Below are 24,571 nucleotides of genomic sequence, written 5' to 3'. Positions count from 1 at the left end.
AGTCATAACTCATCCCTGCTCCTCATCAGCTCCTTCTGTCTGCAGCAACAATCACTGGAACCAGCTCTTCCAATGGAGCCCTTCAGCATAATTGCATTGCCATTAATCAGTCCTGCTGATCACGTCAACATAAAAATAAATATGTCTCTAAAATGAGTTTGCTGGAACAGTCTTTGGCCCAAGCTAAGAATTCGGTCCTGCCATCCAAATGCCTCAAAATCTATAAGCACAAAATTGTACAGCCATCTCACCCACACTGCAGGAGTTTGAAATGGGGCAAGCTAGGAAGTTTGAATAACATTTCTGACTTTTTGGGTTGTACTCCATCTTTAGTTCTTTGAGAGAACACAACTAGTTCTACACTTTGACAGTACCTGTTGTCACTCCTCTTCTGTGCATCAGGCTGGTTTTTTTCCAAAGTAATTCAGTAAGTAAGGTTTGAAACTGGCTGTGCTTTCTCTTGCAGTTTTCATTTTACATATTCTAAGGAGCATGCTAAAAAATAGTCATATCTTGTGTGTGCACTGTCAAAAATGGACTAGATTGACGTTTAGTATTTTAGCTCCTGGCAAGAGTTAGATATTTGTCAGCACCGCTGGTCCATAACCAAAAAAGGTATTACTTGCAGAAAAAAAAACCCAAACACTTTAAAAAATTTTCATTTGCTTACGACAGCAGAAAAGCAGGCAAAAGGTATTTTATATCATGAGCATGGAGATTTTCCTCCAGCACAATTATCTGTTTTCTTCCATAAGGAGTGGTTTAAATTTAGGCCTCCAAAATGCACCGAGTTGGAGTTCTGCTGGTGCTGTGTGTAATTTTGTGTTGCTACGAGCTGAGGCTGCCAAATAATGCACAGGAGAACTCGGAAACCAGTACAGTGGAGCTCTAGGAGGAGGCAGGAAAGGGAGTAGGGGACAGGACTTCACTTTCAAATTGTATGTTTGACCTCTGTCAGTCATTTGCTTTGCAGTAGGAAAAATATAAACTGAACCACTGGCCTTTTGCAAACTTTGAGAATCCTGCTTTGCAGAAACTTGTCATTTGCAACCTTTGAAGGAAATGGGAGCTCAGCTGCAAATTCTGGAACAGTTTGAGGTAACATTTTTTATGGACTACCACTACACTTTCTTTGGAGTCTTTCCCTCCAAACGCAAAATGTATGCAGCTTCCTACACAAACCTTTTTGGCAAGCTTGTTTCCTTCAGTTCTCTTCATTAGCTTATGTTTATCTTCATTCTTCTTTTTTTTTTTTTTTTTGAGCAGGAAATCATATATCCAGAATACCACCCTAAAACTAAGATAATTTTTTATTCAACACTAGTAAGTATCTTTGCTGTCTCTTCTGGACACTTACTTTCTCGCTTACACCTAGTTTCTTCCCAAATTTCTGGCATTAGTATGCAGGAAATGCCTTTTATAAATTAAAATTAGATATTTGCTTGCTGATGAATACCTGTACCACTGACGAACAAATTAAATTTACAGTCCAGGAAATGCTCAGGATGCTTCTCTTTAAATAAAAAAACCTCTCTCATTAAATCAATTAGTTACCACTTAGAGGAAAATGATGCAGGATAGCCAAAGGAATTAGTAAACTGTTGGGCTATTTCTACTCGATTAGGGTTATATCCTGGCCAGTGGTTTGATCAGGGTATTTTAAGAACCTGGAGTGGTTCTCCTGGAGGAACCATTGCCCTCTGTGCAGGTGTTCAGCAGGAGTCCTCAGCCAAAGGGGCAAGGAAGGGGCTGCTCACAGTCCTGTTCTCTCATGCTGTTCCTTCTGGCTCCCTTTGATCCACAAATAAGGCAGCATCTCCTCAGCCTCCGTAGGAAAGTGGTGCCTTGCTGCATCACTGCCTGCTGTGGATCCTGGAAAATGGCCAGTGTCAGAGGGGCCCAGGTGGATCACCCTAAACACAGTCCTGTCCTGAGCACGTTTGCAAGGGTGCGGGGCAGTGGCTCGTGTCAGACAGCACTTACAGCTCAACACAGGATAAAGCAAATCCTGCACTTTCTGTGGTCATACCCATTTCTGGTTTAGGGGGCCTGTTTAATTTAATAGTTCACTTAGTTCTACTGATGCACTCTAATTGAATTCAGCTGGATTGTTTCCCTGTCTGCTGCCAGCCTGCTCCCTCCCGCAGCTCCCTGGCAACCAGGTCCGGGATAGGCCTTTAAAAGAAGCACAGGCTCTCTTTTGCAGGCTGTTGCAATGTTGGTTTTTTCTTTTTTTTTTTTCAAATAGAATTAAAACTGTCCCAATTCAATCTCCTGCAAAGATAAATTATGGCTGTGGGTCTCTCATTGTCAAAGGTGCCTCTTAAAGCATCAGCAGTGCGTGTCCTCCTTTACAGTAATATGTATAATAATATGTATTAGTAATACATAGCCTGGGCTATACTGTAAAGCATGGAATCATCTGAAGTCATGCAAGATTCCTGAGTGCTTGTGACACATCCATGAACCTTGTTTGGCCAGGACGTTCTCAATGGGTCAAACATGAGCAAGTTGGAAGTGGGGTGGAGAGGGCTTGGAAGAATTTTTCTCTTTTAAAGCTTAGCTTTGAAGACTACAGGATATTCTGGATATATTCAGGAGAAGATTCAAATGCAGTTAGTTGGTCTCATGGCAATTTGAAACGTTCAGCCTTTTCCTGTAAACTTCCTAGGAATGGGAATTTAGATTTAGGTACATAGACAGTCTGGCCAAAATACAGTCCTGGGTTTGCTTTCCAAATGTGAGACTCCTGCTGAAATCGCTCGGTCGCTTTCTATTAACTTCAGGCTCAGTTGGAGCAATCTTAGGAGAAACACTCAGGGAAAAGTTCCAGGAGAAATTAAAAACAAAAATAAAAATCCTACTAGCACTTTGGGAAACTTTTATATAAATGTCCACTATTGGACATGCACTTTCACACCAAAAACCACGTAATTGTTTGAAATTTAAGGGAACACAGAATATGCCTTGACTACAAGTGACAAATGCAGCAAGTCCCTTTGCAGTCTATGTGCACTAAGGAGAATGAAAACAAAAATCTGGTAAAATTCTCTTGCTGGAGTAACAATAGTGCTGAACTTAAAAAAAAAAATTGCATTTTCCCATGTCTTGCATGGAACACTTGCTAAATAGCCAGCATTCCTCACCCGGCTGCTGCATCAAGCTAGCCTGCACTTTTTCAGTGCAAATCTTAAATAAAATGAAATTAAACAATATTTTCTGCCATTGTGGGGACAGCAATACAGTAATACAATAATATTTACTTGTAGCATTTGCAGTCTTTACTGTCCACAACGTAGCTGTTTGTGGCATTAATGTATTTTTATTGCAATAATTGTATTATTGTGGACAGTTTGACTTACAGTGTTGGGGTTTTGAGGAGTTGCCAAGTAGCTGAAGTAGGTGGGGTGCAGTAGGAAAGTCCCATTATCTGTGCATAGCTCAGTAAGTGATCATTCCATGTGTGTTTTTGGCAGTCAGTGGTTTGCTCTGGTGGATACAGGAGCTCACTTCCAGGCCAGACCAGAATAAAGTAAGTTAAAATTTGCTTATGAAAAGAGATTTGTGCCTTATCTATAGAACTGAAACAAGGGGAAAATGTTTTATTCTCTCCTGAGCTTTTCCCCCTGCCCTTCAAAACACTACAGTATTATGTTGATTTACAGCATTCTGAAAAAATTTAATATTTTTCTCTTTGAAACTGTCCTTATCGTGCCCGAAACAGAAGATAATTTGGTTTGGTTTTATTAAAATCCTTTCTGAACTTTTTACACTGTAGCTATTCTTCCCAAATGAGTCATACAGTAACCATTCCCAGTTTGTAGCCAGTTCTCCAAAGAAGCAGAAGAAAAAAGAAACAACTTCCTTTTAAGGGAATGAGACCTGTTTGTAAAGATAAACCTCTTTCCATTTCTATTTGAAGACATTCTCCATAACCCAAGAATTGATAGTTATAAAAACACTACCTACTTTATTTGGATTACAAAGCCGGTCGTAGCTATAGAACATTGTTTAATGTTAGCCTAAAGCATCTGTATATACACTTACACATTGGGGCACTGTTGAAATTACACATGCACCATGTCAAACGAGCAGCTAGTTTACCAGAAACCTGCAAGAAACAGCTTGAAATCGCTTTCAGTTCATTTTAGTTAGGATTTTTAAATAAATGAGTTTCAACAAAGTATTTAATATTTATGTGGAACGAAAACAGCTCAAGAGGATGTAATTGTATAAGTAAGCTAACAGCAATTGCTATTAAAGTGCTGTGTGATTCCCAAAACTCATCACGCTGCTTGAATGTTCTTAGGATTTGGGAAAGTGTCACACGTTGCTGGGACAATTTCTGTGACCTCTGAAAGCCACAGTTATTTTAATGGCAGCTTTGTTGTGCTTCTCCTCGATTTCTGTCCATAGAAACTGTAATGGGTATTTAAGTGTCCTCACTGTGCATTTTGTTCTCAGACTGTGGTCCTGCCAAGCTTATTCCATTAACCCTGCAGACTGGCAAATGACAGTTTGAAAAAAGATTTAAACATTAAAAACTTGGGGTTACTTGGTTTTTTTACCTCTTGTGGGTGGGATAACTTTGCAATCCAGGATATCCAGAAATGTATTCTAATTTTAATGAAAGCTGGAACTCAGGTAAGAACCAGATTTTAGGAGCTGGTACTGAAAGGAAAATTGCATATGTCATGAGAGTCACAATAAATTTTAAAAAGTTGGGCAGATAACCATGGTTATTTTACAGGGTTTTTTTTTTAAGATATCTGACTATAGGTAAAATTTTTTTCCAAGATATTAATTTGAAATGTGCAAAATGTGTAATTGCATACAAATTAAAACATTTCACTGGATGTGTTGCTTATACAGGAAGTAAGAATACAGTTATAAACTAGTTAAAGGTTAAAGGGGAAAGAACCCTGATATTAAATTCAGACACCAAAGCAGAGATGAATTGTTTAGGCTGTACTGCCATCCATTTAGCTCTGAACCCCTGACACTGTAGTTTATTAGAGAGGTGGAGACAACAGAATCCTTTGTCACAGGGATTTATATTACCAGAGGAGCTACAGCAGACTTTTTCTGTGTTGTTAAAATAAATTAATCAAAACCAGCAGGGGAGCGTCCTTGAATTACAATGGTTGCATTATTCAGAAACTGTAAAGATTGAATTTTTAAGGAAATCCAAAAGGCATGTAGCTTGGGAAAGAGCCAGTTGTTGCCAATTTTAACAATTCTTAATATAAGAAGCTGGATTATTGTTTCAAGCAGACCTTTGGCACACATTTTCTATGATTTTATTGAATTATCTTCCTCTGAAGTATTATTATAATGTACTAACACAGACATAATATGGCATCTCTCCTCCTAGATTGATCCTGAAGCACTTTCATGATCTTTGGCCAAAGTCTGTGCCAGCTTTAAGACATGTTGGCTAAGTCAAGGATGCAGCCCACACATCCATGGAATGCAGCAATCCCGCAGCAAGAGCTGAACGTCCATGGAAATGTTAGAAACAATGAGTGGGGACAAAACCTAGGACAAAATCCCACTTGCTTAAGCTGCTAAAATTAAACCCTGGTCTCTTCCAAAACTATAAATAATAGAAATAAGGGTTAAGAAAGATGAGTGAAAAATGGTATGGGATTAAAATAAAAAAAAGAAAAGGTTTTCAAATCTTACTCAGATGTTAGTATAGTAGTAAGTTTAAAGAGTTTTCTAAAAATAACAACAAAAGAAATGAGACCATGCAAATGAACAGGATAATCTTGACTGTATCAAACATCTGGAAAATATAAGCACACATGAAAGAGCTGCTCATTTTAAGGATTTAATTTAATAACTCATCCTGTTCAAGAAGATTAACATGTGGCTATAAAATACCTGCTTGCCATCAGATTTCACCCCAACATGGCCATAGAAAGGTTTTAGACAGCCTTAGTTATATTAGTTTAGGACAACAGCATTCCTTTTCATTTTGTGTGGCTACTGTTGCTCCGGGTTTGCTACAGGATATCCTGCATATTTTTCAACTAATAAATGATGCATCTAACTTGGTCACGTTGCCATGGCCATATGCAACCTCCAAGTAACCTTAGTGAGTATAAACCCTAAACTGTGCCAGATCTTCCTGGCTTGATTTTTAGAGTGAGCAATGCCTTTACTGCATAAGAAAACAACAAACAACTGTATCTTGTACCAGGTGAAGAGGCACTTTTTGAAAGTACTTCTGGAATAAAGACTCCGGCAGCTATAAAACCAAAATCCTTCTTGTAGCATGTCCCTTTAGATCTGTGGAAAGTGCTTCAACTCCCACCAAAAGTCAAATACTAGCTTTAAAAGATGAGACAAAGGTGGAAAAGGAGGTGAAAATCACTGTCTTCTCTCATAAGCATTGTGCTGCCTTCAGAGCCTGTTTGTGATAGAGAAAACAGTGTGAAGGAACATCTGGCAATAGGACAGCGTGGTATTCATGGACCGTTGTTCAAAGGAGTGTCAGGAAGCCCCTGGTAATGTCAAAGTCAGTTCAGATCTGCAGCACTAGTCCAAATGCCAAGCACCAAATAAAGGGAGCAGAGGCCAGGAGGAACTTGTGAAGGCACAGCTAGAAAGTGAAAAGACATTTATGAGAACTGGTTCTGTAATGTTGTAATTGTTTCCTGAGCAAGTGCTTCCCTGTGATTCACAATACTGTGTGCCTTGGAAATCAATAGGTTCTGTAGCTCCTTATCTCATGGCACTGCTTTTAGCTCTTTGTTTAAGAAACCTTTACAGTCAGACAGTTTTCAGCATTCTGGTGATGTAAGAAGCCATTTAAAAATTGACTGAAGATCAAGAGTGACATTTTAGGCAACTGAATAGGAATGTAAACATGTACAGTTCTCTTTATCACCTAAAAGAAGATAATCTGACTCAGATTGCCTCTGAAGACTTTGCTGATGCCTCTTATTAATATAATTTTGAGGGAGAGGTCCTGTTCTATGAACTACTGTTATCTTCTCAAGTTCCTCTGGGAAGCACACTCTTCAAGGATTGCGTAGCCTTTAACAGACGTCACGGGTCAGCACCTCCATAAATTAAATTCAGCGTCAGGATCAGTGTCCAGTTTCCTTTCCTCTTTATTATTTTGCCCTGAGACTTATCTTTTTCTTATTAACTTAAACCTAATAATTAATTTTAAAAACACAGCAAGAGTGTTTTAATGTCAGTGTTTCAGAGGCAATTGGATTTTCTTTTAGCATGGAAGAAACTAGTCAAAAACAGTCAAGAGCAGTTGTGTCAGGATCTGTGTTTGAGATACTGATTTAGGGTGTGACTAATTGTGTTAAAATGATGGAGAATCTAGAAGTACACAAGGCCTAAAGGAGCCAGGTGAAAAGGCCAAAAAGGAAACCCAAGCACATGAAAAATGTCATCTGGCCTGAGAGTATGTTGCAAATGTAAAACTAAAGAAATCCAAAAAGGTTCAAGAAACCTTTTAAATGAAACTAAACTCCGATGTGTAAGTTGTGCCTTAAGTGACATACAGGTATAACGTGGGATTATGTGAATCCCTACAGATGAACACTGCTTTCTGTAGTGCTATGGAACTATAAAAGCAAGGAGGACTTGGTAACATATCATTTCTTTTTACAATGATCTGATGGAAACCTATTGGAAGAAGTTTTTTAGTTGGATATAAGACAAGAGAGAGGCACTGCACAGGGCTGAGGCAATAGGTAACTCCTACAGCTGTGTCTGGCGCTGTGTCTGCATCCAGCATGTTTGATCCAGTCACTGAAATAAATTGTATTTTCCAGCCATTAAAAAAAAATATTTGCATCTAGAGCAGTAAAAGGTTTTGGGCAAAGATTTGGTTTGGCTCTCACTTTAGGTGAGCTCGAGTGCAATGCTGTTGCCTAGAACACCTGAAAAGAAAGCATTTTTCGTAAAAGGAAGGGTTCCTTCCCACTCTTTTCAGTTTCAGCTGATGGTGCTAAAACACGATCCTGTTTCTGCCTCTCTATTTTTATCCCAGGACCCAGCAGCCGATGAACCATGCCAGGGTTTAATTCTTCAGCGCTGGATGATGCAGGAATCCAGAGGCCTGAATGCAAGCCTGATTTGAACAGGCCAGTGCATCTTTAGTTTCTGCATAAGTCAATTAGCACCCCGTATCAATTTGTGCTAATTCCCAGCCTCTGCAACTTTTCCAGGCCTCTTATGCAAATCAGGCCTGGAAGCAAACAACAAGTGAGTGACCCAGAAGGCTGGTACGGGGCTGGGCACCATTGTTCTCAGGCCAGGAATTTCAGTGCTCCATTTGTTCATGGAGTAACTAAAAAAAATGAGAAGCCACAAGGATAACTACCTCCTCAGGCTTAATTATTGTACCCTTTGTACTGTTCTTCCCAGGGTAGAAAAAGAGGCATTCTTGGTCCTCTCACTACATTTAGATTCACTGGATTGTTTTTCACTGTTCCTGTAAATATAGGGGAAGAAAACTGAAACTAGAATGACAAGAGGTTTTAAAGTCAACTAGAATGACAAGAGGTTTTAAAGTCAACCCCTTTTTGTAGTCACAAATTGTGCCATGAAATCAGAAATACCTTGGTAACATTATTCTGGTGATCTGGAAAATGACTTAAAAATGTAGCACATTTAGGAGTTGAATCAGGGTCCTTCAAATGAAGATTCAATCATGGAAAACTTAGACCACACCTGTACTGATCTGTTAATTTAAAGGTATTGGAGTAAAAATGAGCTCAAGCTGCAAAACTCAAGTAGATTTCCAACACCGTAGCTGTTCAAGGATGCATCCTGGGATTTGGTGCACTTCACAGGAGTAAAATAACCTGGGTTTAGAAGATCTAGTGTTACAGACTGAAGTCATGACTGAAAGTGAGGGCAGAGAAAGAAAAACAAGATAACGAGGAATTTATTAAAACCACCATTTTAAGATAGCTCAAAATTTGGTTTAAATTGGACACAAGACCTGGGAGAGTTCTTACATCTCCAGGGCTCTCGGGTGGTGTCAGGTTGGCCTGGAAGAAACTGAGGTTTGAGGTAATGGGTTTTTTTTTACTTTTTTAGTTATTATTTCACTACATGTATTCAATAGTTGCCTGTAATATTACTATTGAATGCACTAAAATATGGTGTCACATAGGTGCAGAAATATTTTTCTGTTTTCTCTTTAAAGGATTACAACTGCACCTTCAGTAAGGAAGCATTAAACCTGGCAACCAAAATTTCTCCAAGGTGTATCTGTCTTTACATTCACTTACCTATGATTTTTGGGATTGTGAATAAGAGCACCATCTAGTGATAATCAATAATGTCAGTATCATGAAAACGTGTTTATTTGGACTGGACATAAAGGCACACTGCTAATTCACTTCCCAAAGGGACTGGGGGGCTTAAAAGGAAATGGAGTCCTAGCTGTCATTTCCAAAATCTGGTGCCTTCCCCTAGATCCCCCTAAAAATGCACAGTAAAGACTGACTTTGACTGACAGCATGGAAAACATGAGATAACAACTTTAATACTAACATTTTGTTTCAAAAGCCAATTAAGTAATCTAATTATGTATTCTTGTAACGAAACTCTCCTCATTTGTGAATGGTTCATTTTCTATTGATCAGCATAACATACTTATTGCACTGAGTGTGAATTTAGGTGAAACCATTCTAATTTCCTAGGTATCCATTTTTTTTGGAAAGCCAACAATTCTGAATCTTCTTTTTTCAGCGAAGGGTGTCAAACAGTGGCTCCTCTTAAGGATCTTAGGCATTAAATAGTATCTAAATTGTTAGAATTTCCCTAAAACATCCATGCTTCATGATAGTTTTTTCCCTAACTTGAAGGATTTTACAAGCAAGTCTTACACTACCCATTCTCCAAGTATTATTTCAATGTGCAGGAAGATCATTATGACTATATGCTAATATAGAAAGCTATTTATTCCTTTCAGATTATTTCCATATGCGTCCTCTGTAATTAAATCAGTGGCTTATGGCAGCTGGTCTTTGAAGTGATCTCTGCAAAATAGGAAAATGTCATTTGTGGGACAAAACGCTGATTACTCTATTCCAGCCACATCTGTTAAGCTCTAGTAGTTCAGAGATTTCTGTGATGAGGGAGTTCATGCAAAGCAGAAAGTTTACTGTATTCCTTTCAGTCCAGGGCAAGTCCACTGGAAGTGATGGGCACTATTCTAACCAAGTAACAAGGTTTGAAGTCCAAGGTGTTGTTTGCCCACAATTTTCAGTGAATTCACTGAAACTGGTGCTTAAGTAAGTAGCTGTACTTGTGTATTTAAATAAAGGTACTACAGGGAGAATGATAAGAGAAAGCAGAGCAAGAATTCCTGGCAGAGAAGACAAGGATTTAGAGAGAGAAACAGAGAGATGATCTCTTCAGTGGCGGTGGGTGAGTAAAGCTAATAAAACTCATGACGTGATTCTCCTTGATTGCAGGACATCTTGGAAACACCTGGTATTGTACAGGTATAGACAACCATTATAATTACTGTTGCACAATTCTCCATGATTTTTGCAGGACCCTTAGAGCCTTTCCAAAGGGATGCCAGTTCAACTGGCAAAGATGCATCTACAAGATGGGTTTGCCAACACAAGGAATTTCTGTCCAACCCATCCAGCCACAGCAGTGCCTGCTGAAAAGGCTGTTACCCTCAGCTGCTGGGCACTCCTCTCCCTAACCTCCCTGGCAAAAAGTTACATTATTTAACAGCGTCATTGGGATACCCTCAAGCCTAAGATTTTTTCATTCCTTTGAAGGGAACAACTTCTGCTAGACACAGCAATCTATAGTAAGAAGATCCGTAGCAAAATCTGCTACCCCCTTCCCAATGAGGATTTTTATTCATGATATCTGCTTCTAATTAAATCACTGCACTGTATTATACATACTAAGACCCAATCCTTTGCCCTTTGAAGTCAATGGCAAAGCTCGCAATGAGTTCATGGGAAAAAATGTAACTCTTTTGTTAAAGCTTCCTTTAGTGATAATTCAACTGTTAGGTTTTTAAAACAACAACTCAGCTTTGCCACCTTTGCCTTCAGACAACAAGCAGTTCCTGATACTCCTGTACTAAGCAGAGAGTACTAGGAAGGGCAGATTTGGTCTCATAAAGTTATATTCCCCTGTCACTCTGGTTTTCTTTCTTTCTGTTACTGTAAAGTGCCACAGTGGACATAGGGTGTCTTGCACTATCTTTATTTTAGAAACTTCCTTGAAATTCAATATTGCAGCAATTTATGCCATTCGTGGCATGTTTATGCTACAGAGAACAAATGGAACCAGCAGTATAGAACACCACAGCTTATCTGCTCCCTTCATAGTTTTGACCCATCACCAGTTCATCTGCTAATGAATTGTAATATAAAACATGCTTACAAAACCCAAAGCATCCAGCTTCCTAAATGGGACCATATTTCTAAAATATACTTGCAAAAGGGCAAGTTTATAAAACAACGAGTCTGCAGCTGCACAGTCCAGGATGACATAACTCTTTTGAAGCAAAAGGTTATCCATGCATTCAGTGCCCAGTGCCAGATGTAGGAAGGAGATATCAAACAAAGAAGGAAACTTAAAGGATTCAAAATATATCTCTATAAAGTAGAAAGAAGAGTTGCAGACAGAGTTTCTCTGCTAAACAAGAAATGAAGAGTCCGTGCTGTGCCCAGGACTGCAGCACATGACAGAGAGCTCGGGGTCTAAGCCCACTGGCTCTGGCGAGCTCAGAGCCAACGGGGTTCTGTTATAATTTACCTTCCACATAAGCAACAAATAAAGCAGCCACTTCTTCACTGTTCTTAGCACCCCGCTGAGAGCAAGGTGCTGAGGTGTTTTGGAGATTTTTGGCCATCATGCTCAACACCAGGTTGTATTGGCAGGTACCCAAAAAACAGCACTTTGATTTCGGTGCACACTGAAGCGTTTCGGCCTAAGTGTGCGTTGGTCTCATCCTAACGTTCACACTGGCTAGGGACTGCAGATTCTAATGGAATGGGACAGATGGGAAAAATTACAGAAAAGGAAAAAGAAATCCACAGTGTAACTTGTGTACATTAGGTTTGAAATTTGAAACCTCCAAGCTGATATCCAGTGGGGTTTTTTACTGCCAGTTTTGTTCCAGCCAATGAGCGGTGCTTGTGAGTACTGGTCACAATCTAAATGTTATCATTTTTGTCCATAGCTGATTCCATGCACAGAATTATTCCTCTTAAAGATATCCCTGCAAATTTTATAGAGTGCTAAGCATTTACCTCATGAAATATTGTCCCTTAAAGTAATTTCTGCTCTAAATATTTCTGCTGTAAATTGGAAGAACACTGAGTTGTGTATTTGGAGGAAAGCCCTTCCATGATATGCATAAATTACTAGCTGTGTCCTCTCAAACAATCCGACACAATTCTAAAGGACTTTGTAAACAGCATTTCCTGGTGTGATATTTTAATATGAACTTGGCTGAAAGTCTTACTATTACATTCCCATTCACAATAAGAATGCAATGGCAGAAAATACAGAACAATGAAATGAAATAATGCCTTGCAGTGTATTTTAAAAGTTTCCAGTGAAGAAACAAAAAATGGAGCAAAGCTCTATACAAAGCAGCTAATCTAATTTAGTAGGAATACACTGTTTGGTTTCTTTAGTTTGTTTAGTTTAAATCAGTGTGAATTATGGGGTTCATTCTATTCCATTGAAAACTCGCCTAGCGTGAGAGTTGGAAAAGCATCTATTGGAAATGAGCACAAATGAATCCATGGATCCAAACCATGCTTGTATTTGCCTAAATACTGTGGGAAACGTGCCAAAACCAGCTTGGTATGTTGTGCTGTATATCCAAAACAGGGTATACACTCTTGTGCTAGTTCAGCCTGCAGCTTTTAAACAACTAGATGGGACTTCAGTACTAAACATTTCCACTGGCACGATAGCTGGAATGCAAAATTTGAAACTAAGGAACGCAGAGCCCTAACCTTTAGAAGTGCATGGAAGCCTTTGGTGGTTAAGGTGTATGATTTTTTTTTCCTCATTGTTTTTCTAGTTAGAAATGGTAGAGTTTTCAGGAACAGTTATTTAGTGGTGTTCTATTTTCGTTAGGTTTGGGGATCCTTACTTTGTTCCTTGGTTTTGCAAAATAAATTAACCTAACCTCCATTAAAGCCCAACTTCTTCCCAGTCTGTCAATGGAAGTTTTGTAATTTACTTAAATAGGAGCCAAATTCTATCATCTAAACAAGTGCAAAAATGTATTGGTTAGTAAATTGGGTCAAGGCTCGTAAAACAGTCAAAATCCTCTCCAGAAAAGATAGATAAACCCATAAATTTCCACATAATTTCTTGTGTGAAAGAATATGTAAATATGCCTCACAGGATTTTCTGAATATCAGCAAATACTGTCTGTGTAAGATGGTCTGAGGGGTGAATTTGAGAGTATGAGTCTGTCCGGGCTGCAAAAACAAACTATGTTTGGAAATGTATTAGCCAGCAAATTTAAACAAACACTTTTAAATACAGGCCAAGTAAGGCAAGTTGTGTTTAAAATCGTGTAGGTTGACTCTAAACTCCCCTCCCTTGCTGCCAAAGTTCAACCAGCATGTTTTAAACATGGCTTGCTCTGTTGAGTGCTATTGCATAAAGTTGTGTTCAAGTCGTTTTTGAAATGTCAATTGATACAAACAAGGCAGCATCAGCAGGGGCTGTGAGCTCAGTGCTGAGCCTTTACACAGCACCCTGAGCATTGGCATTTCAAACCCAGTGGTGGAGAGAAAGATCCTACTTTAACTAACCTGGTTTACCTGCTTGGAAGTGTGACAAGAACTTGAAAAGGTTTCCTTAAACCCAGCGGCTTTGGTGTCCTTTGTGGATGGACCAGCTCTGTGCTAACATACCTCTCATATATGTGGCAGTGACATGCTTTGCCTTACCTCAGGATCCAAAGCATAACTGTGCTAACATGTCTCACCCTCAAGTCTTTTTTCCACTAGACTAAGTGTAAAGCTCAACATGATGCAAACCTCTTGGGGTCATTCTGCAGGAGTCAAGCATTATGGAGAAAACATCTAACTCCCCCAGCAGAGCCCACCTGTGATTACATCCAGCTAAGTAATCGTGTTCACACATCACTTTTCACACTCTTGGTTCCGGTTGTTCCCAAGTCTTTAAGTTTCACTTTCAGTTTCAGGTTCCAATGAATCCAAAATGATGAAACAGAGACTTGAATTGAGTTGAAATCTGAGCATTTTGATGGACAAGGGCACAAGTCTAAAATGACCAGGCAGCCAGCTGTCACACATCATTACTGAGCCAAAGGTAAAACTACTATTTGGGCAGCAGCAGCAGAATTCTCCTTGTAAGCATCTGTTCATTTTTACTTTTAGGATCAGAAAAAGAGGGCTGAATTTCCTTTGAAGTGCTTAGAGGTCTGAGTCATGCAACTTACTGCCCTTGAATACTAGAACTATTTGGTTAAGTTCCCAAACTTAAATTACCAAGACTTTGACAGACACAAACAATGAGTTCAGCAAATTGCTGTTTGGTGTAGGTAACAAATATGCTGGGAATAATGTACCTCTATAGCAAACAGATAATTTTATGAAGTCACATCATAATTGAATTATAAATCTAAATCTTCTCTAAGATCTGAATCGACTCCATTAAATTACCTGTTGCAAAAGAGGTGTTTCTTAAAGAATATAGCTTTATTATTTATAACATAGTCAGTATTGTTAGGTATTAGTAGAAAAACTCACAAGACTTTTTTTTGTACATACAGTTTTTGTGTATTTTAAATGAAAAAAGAAATGTTCAAAAAAAAATCCCCCATGATATTCATAAAAACACATTCTTTCGTATATCTCATGGTGGAAACAGAAAGGAGATACCATGCCTTACTTTGCTTTTATATATCTTAGATTCTTATCCTTCTAGGGTCACTGTTACACTGAGATTTCCCAACCACCTCCTGCTTTGGGAAAGCAGTGCAGTACTGACATGCTTTGGTGCCTTGGTGCATACAACCACTGTTTTCCTTAGCTTTATACTCCTGATAATCTTTTTTTTTTTAAAAAAAAATCCCATCCATTTATTAGATATCCTTTCTAGCACTGTATGTCTTTTGAAATAGAATTTAAAATAATTGGGTTTAAAGCCCTTATGGTCTATGGGGACAGTATATAGAATACACAAATTCTTTTTAACTGAAAATAAGTTTTTATGAAGTATTTACAACATGAGTGGACATCACAAAGCGAGTTGGTGTATGGAGCCAGGGTTCAGAGGGGTGTTAAACACTTCGTGTATCTCTACGGAAAATGAGTCAAATGTTTTCAAAATTTATGTTTTGAATAAGGGTTAAAAATGGAAAAGAAAAAATTATAATTTCTGAGACTTCAAAAAAATCCATTTGTTGCAATCTCACATCTAACAAATTACTGAAAAATCTGAAATCTAATTTAGTGGTTCTAAAATTATTTGCTAGTGAAAATTGCCTATTTTATGTGCTGGTGACAAAAGTACCGAGATATTTCTTTGTAAAATGTTTGTCTCTATCTCTCTGTTAAGTATTTGCATAGTAATGGAAGACAGTAATTTATATTGCAGGCAAAACTCTCATGGATTTTGGTGGGAATGCTACTTGCATGTATGCTTTAAGAGCTAGGCTACAGACAGTGGGGACATGGTTTACATATTCTTTATAAATGTAATAAAACTATTTTAAAAGGCATAAACCAAACCGGTAAAAGCTGATTCTGGCAGTGAACTGCAGTGACTTACTCCATTAGCTTTTTAAAACAATATGTTTCCTTTATCAAAGAGTGAACTTTGGATTTTTGTATCCTGCCACATTTTCATGGATTATCTCACTTCCCTTCATTTTGCATCCGTGTCCTCTTAAGTTCAGTATCACAATCACTTCTCCACTCTTGCTTGGTTTTATATAATCAAGGCCCCTTGATTTTTACTGTTACAATTTTTAAGTTCTAGCTACAAGTTTTCACTAGATGGCAGGAGTCCGCTGCCCTCTCTTATCAGAGCCTTTACTTGCAGAGCAACAGTTGCCCATCGGTAGGGGAAAAAAAAAAAAGTAAACATGTTCAAGTTTTGCAAAACAGAAAACAAAAAAAAAATAACAGTAATGAGAAAAAGTATTCATACCCTCAATAAATCATAGTTCTGTTACTGAATGTGGTTAGTATTGTGGGCTGGAAATCATTGAAAAGAATAGTGGAAGATGTTCTTTTCTCGACAGAGGAACTAAAAGGACCTTCTTTTATAAAATGAAGTAGATTTACTGTTTCTGCTGTTTGTGAAGAAGTCAACTGATCCAGTACACTGAAGTTAATTAACTAATAAATATATTGACAGGTTAAGAAAGTTACAGCTTAAATACTAAACTACTGATCTAAAATACTATATGGAAGTACAAAAACGTAACACTCAAGATGCTGCATTACCAAGATAATAAAAGGAGATAAGATGCACGTTAAACTCCTTCCCTCCACTTAACAAGGCAGAACTCATTTTGTAGTGATCAGTCCCAGTAGCATTTCAGCCAGAGGTATTTTGCTGACCTCAGAGCTGTGGACCAAATTTGTGCCTCTTGTCTAGGAGAACAGAATGCAGCTCCATACAGTTACATAAGCCTTAATAACCGTGACAAATCTTCATTGTTGCAGCAGTGGGGAAGCTGTTGCACTGGACTGAGCACTGATTTTTAACAAAACTACTTTTGAAGTATTATTTTTTTTTGCTACTTGGGGCTACCGGTTGTTATTTTTAATTTATTCTGGGTTCCTACTGTCTGTTTTGCTCTCCTTCTATACATGCAAATAATTTCTGAAGTGTCCAGGAATTTTCACTGTTGCTCACAAAATATAAGAGGGGATGTTTGGCATCTATTAAGGCTGTTTCTAAGTCTGGATAACTTTCCAAAACCGGAGATAACTCAGTATAATACTCTCCAGGATTCCCAAAATAGTAAGAACATTTTCTCATGGTAAAGCTGTATTTATTCTATGACTAGAGTAGAAAAACTATGATAAATAGATAACTGGAACAGCATTTCCAAATATGAGATTGAGTTTGCGATGTGCCGAGTGCACTCAAAGCCAGACAGAGACCCAAACAGGAGCTGAAAGACACCCATCATGTCACGAGTTAAACCTTTAATGGTTAAGAAAATGTTTGCAATACTTGCAAGCTACCAAGAGGTAATCATTCCTTTTTATTGAAACCAATCAGCACCTGTAGAATCTCTGCAGAACACGCCAGCGAATTCAAACAACCGTCACAAGATCCACACCAGCCACTTCCCTGGAAGCAGTATCTCATTTGTATCTAACCAAACTTTCTCCTCACTCGTGTTCCCAGCACACCGATACCATCTCTCTCGTGCTCCTACCTTGGCGATCTGCAAAGGCTGCTTTTGCTCCTTGCCACCTTGCAGTCTAAAGCCCCAAGGCGCCCCTCCGCTCATAGCAATGCAGAGATAATCCCCCGTGCCCATGTTCCCGGTGCAGTCAGGCAGCATTCAGATACAGGAGAACATGGGAAGTTTGTCTTGCAGATGTTCAGCGAGCTGGAGATTTCAGCTGCCAGGCAGAGCTGGAGAGCCAGAGCACCACACTGTTGCTGCTGCTGGGAACTGCACGAGCGAATGTAGTCATTGAGGAGAATGAAGAGCTCCCTCGGCCCGAGGGCACAGCCCACTCTGTCGTCAGATTCCGACGCTCAGCCCACCTTCAAAGTACAGTAAGTAACGCCGGGGAAATGCACACAAAGACACTCGGCCATGAGGCAGAGAAGGCTGCGTTTAAACACGGCTCTGGTGACAGCTGAATCAAAACAACAGCAAAAAGAAGTGTACATTTCCCTGGGACAATTTAGGAAATAAGTTTACTTTAGTAAATGGTGCCAGGCATTTTAAACTCTGATTTACCCACTTCTTGCATTTTTACTCTAAAGAAAGAAAGCAGAATCTCTAGTGAAACATCATGTACATCTTCTGAATAACTGGTACACTTAGACTGAACTGGGTTTAGGATTTTCATCTCTACCCTGCATGAACTTTCTGCAGCACTGCAGGTATGCCAAAAAAAAACAAAAACAAAAACAAAAACAAAACAAAACAAAAAAAAGAGACAGAGAGAGAAAACTTTATCATTTCCCTGTCTTGGAATTGCTTCTTTTTCTAACCTTGGTATAGTTCAATGTGCATTACTATTAACAATGACCTGAATTATCATTGGACCCTAATAATACCTGTTGTGCAGCCTGTTGCCTTTCCTACCCGAGTAGGGAAGAGGATTAGTGGAATGAAGTATCAGATCTCTCTACGGGTGCTATCAATGGCTGATTTGCATTGTGGCATTAAAAGGGAACCTTACTATAAGCACAAAAAAACATTCAGTGGGAAGTTAATTTGCCAGTGCCTCACAAGACCTGGGTTCAGTTCTGTTCCCTGTTACTCTCCTGTGGTCATGCAGCCTGTGAACAGCTGAGCTCCTCCTGGTCTAGTGGAGTGGTTTAAGAGGTGACTGGATTTCAACAAGGGATGAATATTCCTCTAGCTGAGCGTTAACAACTGACAGCATAAGCTCCTACTCACCTCAGCCCAAAGTCAGGTAGCCTGGCTTAAATCACATTGCATTCTGCACTAAGCTGGTTCTAAAGGACAGTGTTCAGCAGATGGGCAGAAACATCTTCCATGTCTAGACTGATGTGTGAAACAAACACCTCTTGCTTTGAGACCTGTGTTGCTGGGGGCATCAGATTTTCACAGCCTGAATTCACTCAGGTCCCTGTATGAACTGTTTTCACTTGGCTAGTTCTTGCACCACAGCATTGTTCCTTAAAGACAGAAAAAATATCAAGGTAGAGACAGGATCTTTTGTTAAACTCAAATATTACGGCTGGAAAAAGTAGACAGGCTTTTAGGAGCTTGAGCCCTTCAGGCCTCTGAAGACACTAAGACTGGGTGGAGACAAGATCCCCGATCAAACAGAGGAAAATGTCACTCTCTCAATAACAGGATTTAATGGGAGGAAGAGTGTTTGCTTTATTGACTATGGCTTAAAAGCTCTGGAGAAGCAAAACAAGCACAGGTTGCCATATAATTAAATACTTAAGGGAAACACTGTCAGAGAATCCATACTTGGAAAGGGAATGGCTTTAAAGAGACTTTGCTGGACAACCTCTGAGTGCAGACACGTGATTTGAAATAATTCAGTTCAAGGTGTCTGACTGCTTCTTGTTACCTTGTGCAATGTTCATATATTGCTACAGCAGACAGACTTTCCGTCTTTCCCAAGATTCCCAAAGAATCTTGCTTTAGACAAAATTCTTTCCCTTTTGCCTAATGATGCACACTTTTGTAGATACTTCTGTGACGCACTGTTAAATACAAAAACTAAACATTTGCTTTAGGAAAATGAATTACATAATTATCAACCCTTCAACTGTTATAAATTTATCATTAAATAAGTCTGTTAAATTACTGCTAGGGTGTTTTGAGCTTGTATTAGGCTCTCTTTTATCATTTTGACCAAAACTGATCTCTGTTTCTGAACTTCTTCATATACTTATTGCAGAGAACAAATTAAGGGGAATCACCCCAGCATTTGGATGGTCATATATGTGCTGGGAATTTGTACTAGATGTGGATGCTTTTCTCTCCTTTGACCATATAACAGACTTGTGTAAAATATTAAAACAGAACCATCTTGATTAGTCATTGCTCAACTGAAAAAAATTAAACAGTCAGAACACCAGGATCTGTTTGATTTTGTTGTATGATCAGCAGTTGGTGTCCCTTGAAGTTATTCCCCCACCAAGTATTTGACATCATTAAGGCAAAAGAGCAGAGAGAAGCATTTTAAATTTGATCATGCCTTGGGAAAAGACAGCAAAACAGTGCTAGTGGTTTAGGTTTGCAGTAAGAAAAGCATTTGAAGTCTGTAATTAAACTATTCCCATGTTGGGAAGATCCAAAGCTTCCTATGTCTTAATCTAACAAAGAATACCCCATAGGCACTAACAATTCCCATTTGCCTTATCTGAATTTCTGAACTGCTTATGCTACAGCATATTTTGCTTTTTAATACTTCTCTTATCTTCTTGTACATTCTCTGCATCCTTTGGGATTTCTAAATGCTGGTCAGAAACTGGACATCAAGATAAAAGTGGAATCATTCATGGGGTTTATGACTTTCTGGTCTCTGTAGTTTATATAGCTTAAATAAATTGCACAAATTTGGAGGTAATTTTCAAAATCCACTGAAAAATTTAAAGCTAATGGCAACCACAGCCACTTAACCACTGCCACCACCTCCATCGTTTCACTAAAACTTAAAGATCCAATTCCAGGCAACAACTCATAAAAATTTTATGTCACAAAAAATAACTATATAAACTTGGCAAAAGACAGATGGCAGAACTCACACAACACCTGTCTGTGCCCAAATACAGGGAAAGCTTTGGCTTGAACCTGATCTTCTCTGATGAGATCTTAGCTCTTGGCATAGGAAGTCATCCCTACATACATTGGGACGTAAAGAATCACCTTTTCTTCTTTGAATCTGGATCCTGCAGATTCATTTGATGTCCCTCCCCTGCTTCATGGATCAGAGGAATCTGTGACCAGGCAATCCCCAGGCACACGTTCCAGGCACTTATTTTACAGACCTCTTACATATCCACCTTTTTTTCCAACAGATAACAGAGTAATTAGTCGTTCTTTATACGGAAGCTGTCTCCTACCTTTCATTATCTCGTTTCCTCTTCATCCTCTAGAGTTCCATATCCTTTCTGACGTGGGGGCCTGGATCACCACACCGTCTTCAGACAGCAGACAAAGCTGGGATTTATACAACAACATGATGATATCATCTATTTTGTTCTCTAGTTGCTAACCCCAACATTGCTAACACCTAATTTGCTTTTTCAGACACTGCTGAGTTGATGTGCTCATGGAATTATCTTTTAAAATCTTGAAATCTTGTCTGATGTAGTCAGTTCAAAGTACACAGTTTTACATGTGAATTAATGTTTTTCCCCCAATGTGTATCACCTTATGCTTCTAAGCCATGTTATGGTATGGCTGCTTAGTTTTCTTAAAAGCCTTTGCTGAAGGAATTTGTTGAAAGCCTTTTGTAAATCCAAGATCAATCAGATCACCCTCATCCACGTGTTTTTTGATCCCCTCAAAGAACTGCCTTATGTTTGTGAGGCAGGACTTCCTTTTATGAAAACCTTTTTAACTCTTCCCAGATAAGTCATATTTATCCAGATGTCCACTGTTCCATATTATAGTTCCCACCTCTCTGTTTTGTACAGAGACTGGGCTGACAGGCTTGTTGTTTTCTCAGTCTCTCTTGGAACACTTCATTTAAAAAATGGCTCTCTCTAATCTCACTAACAGTCAGCTATTTCAGCCTTCAATTCCTTTAAAGCTCTGTGTGGTCTTGGGGACTACTTCTTAATTTTCTTTGCCTCATCTGCTGCCACTTGTCCATATATCTTTTTTCTTATTGTAATAATAATTTATGATACTGAACAGTTTTACTACAAGTGGATTTATCTAAAATCTAATTTAAATCAGGTATTTCTGGAGCTGAGTTCAGAAGACATTCTCCAAATGTGAGAAGAAATAAGAGAAATCTTGTCTTTCATCCAGCAATAAAAGCAAAGCTGTCATTTCATCTACAGTTTCCTACAGTGGTACCCCAGGTCTGAGGATTCTTTAAAAATGCAAATATTTCCACCCATTCCTTAGTAATGAGGAAGAGACAGAGGGAAAGGGGATATCATGATCTCTAATTTATAGGCAGCATTTTACTGCTGTAAATACCCAGATGGTCTGACTTGCTCCTTTTTCTGCATTTCATTTTCTATCTGATTTTTTTCCACATTAAAATCCACATAAGCTAGTTCCTAAAAATACCTATTTTAACAGCTTTCTAGTAGACTTTATTATCTGTAAACAATTTAATAAACTAAAAACAATTTAATAAACCAATTTATTGTAGGATGTGATTTCAGCCAAATGGGAGAATCAGCGGAGGAAAAAAAAAAAAAGAAAAAAATTGTCACTGTTCATTTATTTGGGGTTTGGTTTGTTTATTACATGGAGAAAAAAAAACATTCATAAATATATGGTGAGTTTAATGGCATAAAAGATAAAATCACAGCCATGCCACTTAAGAAAACATGACATACAGTCTCTTCCAAATGAAGAGCAAATGGGTTCTTTCAATATATCCCTTCAAATGATACTTCTTTTAAAAGTGGCTTCTGCCAGCTGGGCAATGCCAGGCACATCAGCATATGTTATTGTCCTGAATCATTGCCTAATAACATCCCTTGTTTCATAGTTGTACAGCTCAGTAGTTACATAAAGTAAAAGTATATTTTGAAGGCAGAACTCAACATCATTTTTCCCAAACCTTATGGAAGTAGAAAAATACATTTCTGCTTAATTGCTACAGTTTGGTTCTCCTGATGTAAGAAGCAACAAGGAACAGAGACACATGGAAAGGATTTCATTTTCAAAAAAGATATAAAATGGCAAAGTGAATGAAATATATTGATGGGAGGTTCAAATGCACAGCTCCAGCTAACATCCATTAAAGCTGATTGCCCTCCATTTTTTCCCATCAAATTTCTCTTGTCCTACAAGATAAATTAATGGAATCCAGATGTTCCAATTGCATGAGGAACTTTCCAGTGCACTGCCAGCTAAAGAGGGTTTGCTGACTGAAAGTACAAACATGGAGTGACAAAGGTACTAAAACCCAGTAACACCAAGTTCTTAGTGAAGGGAAAAGAAATTAAAAATGCAAGTCATAGATAAATATCTACCTCTAAGGCCAGACAGGAAACCTCTACTCACACTCACGGGAGGCATGAACAGTTCCTCATCAGTAAAGGTAAAGCCTTAAAATTTTAATCCCTACCATGGATTATGAGGCAAGGTACTATGTGATGGGTTAGAATTTTAGAACTAGTCTTGCTTTCTTGTTGTTTTCCCCAATTTCAAAACTGGCAAATGAAGCGTTAATGGAAGAAGCAGAGAAATGTACAGGAGTGTGTCCTCCTAGGTGCTTGTAATGGCTTGATCCTGAGGGGTTTTGGATCTATTGTGGGGGAAAAAAAAACCAAACAAAGAGGCAAAGGAAGCCACTTTCCTCCAAAACACAGAAACAAAGTTGTTGTCCTTGAGCATTGCTGAATTATAACAGAAAAAGTAGAAATTCCTGCAGAGAATGTAACTCTTCGATTCACCGTGTCAGGAGGTAGATGAATGATCAGCTCTTGGACCATGTTCACATCACAGGCCCTCTGTAGCCAAAGACCTGCCACCATTAAATACACTGCATGAAAACATAAGGATGACTCAAAGAGCCAAGCATTTGGAGAAGAGAACTCTGATGTTTCTTTGGTGTTTGTCCTACCTGTTCCTACCACAGCCAGTCTCAGAAAATCAGGAAATATTTCCTAAACTACTGGCTGAAGAGAAGTAAACTTTTTTTTGTCTTTCTGGACTTCTTAGACAAAAGTCTTTTGAGAAGGTTTTTCTTTATGCAAAGGCAAGGATTTCAGGTTGTGTCCAAGAATTAACACACAAAATAGCTACAAGATTTTGTTGTGAAAAATGTGTAAAACACATTCACTGCAAGGTTTGTGAACGTGGAAAAAAATGTTGTGACAATGGAATAACTGTTTCTCGTTAATCTAGAAGTAAGGATTTTGGGCTAGAATTCATGTTTCCAGGTGTCATTCCACTGCTGGTTTTACTTATCCCTGTGTTTTAGAAAGCAAGAATTAATTTTCTCTTGGGACCTGGAAAGACTTTTAGGTGTCTATTCCCTTTTCATTTTGATTCCCAGGAGATGGGATGACTCAATTTTTGGCTTCAGTAGTTGGAAAAATTCTGATAAAAGATTCTAAAGTAGAAAGAAAAGTATTTATGTGGTGTTTTCTTTCTGGTTTTGGCAGGGCAAGGTTGCATCACATTCTTCTTAATAGAGCCTATGGGAATCAAATCTGATCTTCTGTGCCAAAGCTCTGAAGAGTCTTGACTGGAACATGCATGTAAGTAATGGAAGCAGGTGTTCTGCTTTCCTCACCTCTGCCCTAATGCTTCATCCTGCTCTTTGAATTGTCATTTAAAGGTGGCAGTTAAGTAACACAGCACCTTTCATCTACCTGTTCATCTCAGACAGTCAGACTTTATGGGCTCCCCTCTTCCTACTGAAAGAACCCAGAGCAAACACTTCAAGCCAACTTACTGGGTTAAAGAAATACACCCCGCTAAGCTCTCTTCTGACGCGCTGCAGTGACACGAATCAAGAGCAACCGTATCATAGTCAGGTAGAAAAATATTTGAATCGTAGCTGAGGTACAAATTAGGCCCAAATAATCTACTAAAGTTTTGAAGGGATGGTTTAATATGAAACTGAAGATGGAAGAGATCTTGAAGATTTAACATTAGCCCGATGAACACTCACCTGCGTCAAATTTCATCTTCGAAATTTTGTTTCCTGTCAGCAGGTGCAAA

General features: G+C 38.7%; 2 protein-coding genes across 2 annotated transcripts in view; one reads left to right on the top strand and one right to left on the bottom strand.

The window, feature by feature from the left end:
- Positions 1-17,759, bottom strand: part of SYNPO2 (synaptopodin 2) — a 77,131-nt gene extending 59,372 nt beyond the window's left edge. Inside the window, exon 1 of the mRNA XM_027741105.2 lies at positions 17,417-17,759. Coding sequence (XP_027596906.1) covers positions 17,417-17,545 — 129 coding nt within the window. The 5' untranslated portion in view covers positions 17,546-17,759. The remainder of the gene's footprint in view (positions 1-17,416) is intronic.
- Positions 14,225-24,571, top strand: part of SEC24D (SEC24 homolog D, COPII coat complex component) — a gene marked incomplete at its 3' end in the record, with an annotated part of 51,254 nt that continues 40,907 nt past the window's right edge. Inside the window, exons 1-3 of the mRNA XM_039383507.1 lie at positions 14,225-14,325; positions 17,582-17,766; positions 24,010-24,105. The remainder of the gene's footprint in view (positions 14,326-17,581; positions 17,767-24,009; positions 24,106-24,571) is intronic.

The sequence above is a fragment of the Pipra filicauda genome, unplaced genomic scaffold (assembly GCF_003945595.2).
Source record: "Pipra filicauda isolate LSUMZ 115617 unplaced genomic scaffold, ASM394559v2 scaffold312_size1046226_pilon, whole genome shotgun sequence".
NCBI lineage: Eukaryota > Metazoa > Chordata > Aves > Passeriformes > Pipridae > Pipra > Pipra filicauda.
Note: the sequence above shows the minus strand (reverse complement) of the source record. Positions and strands in the feature narration are given on the sequence as shown.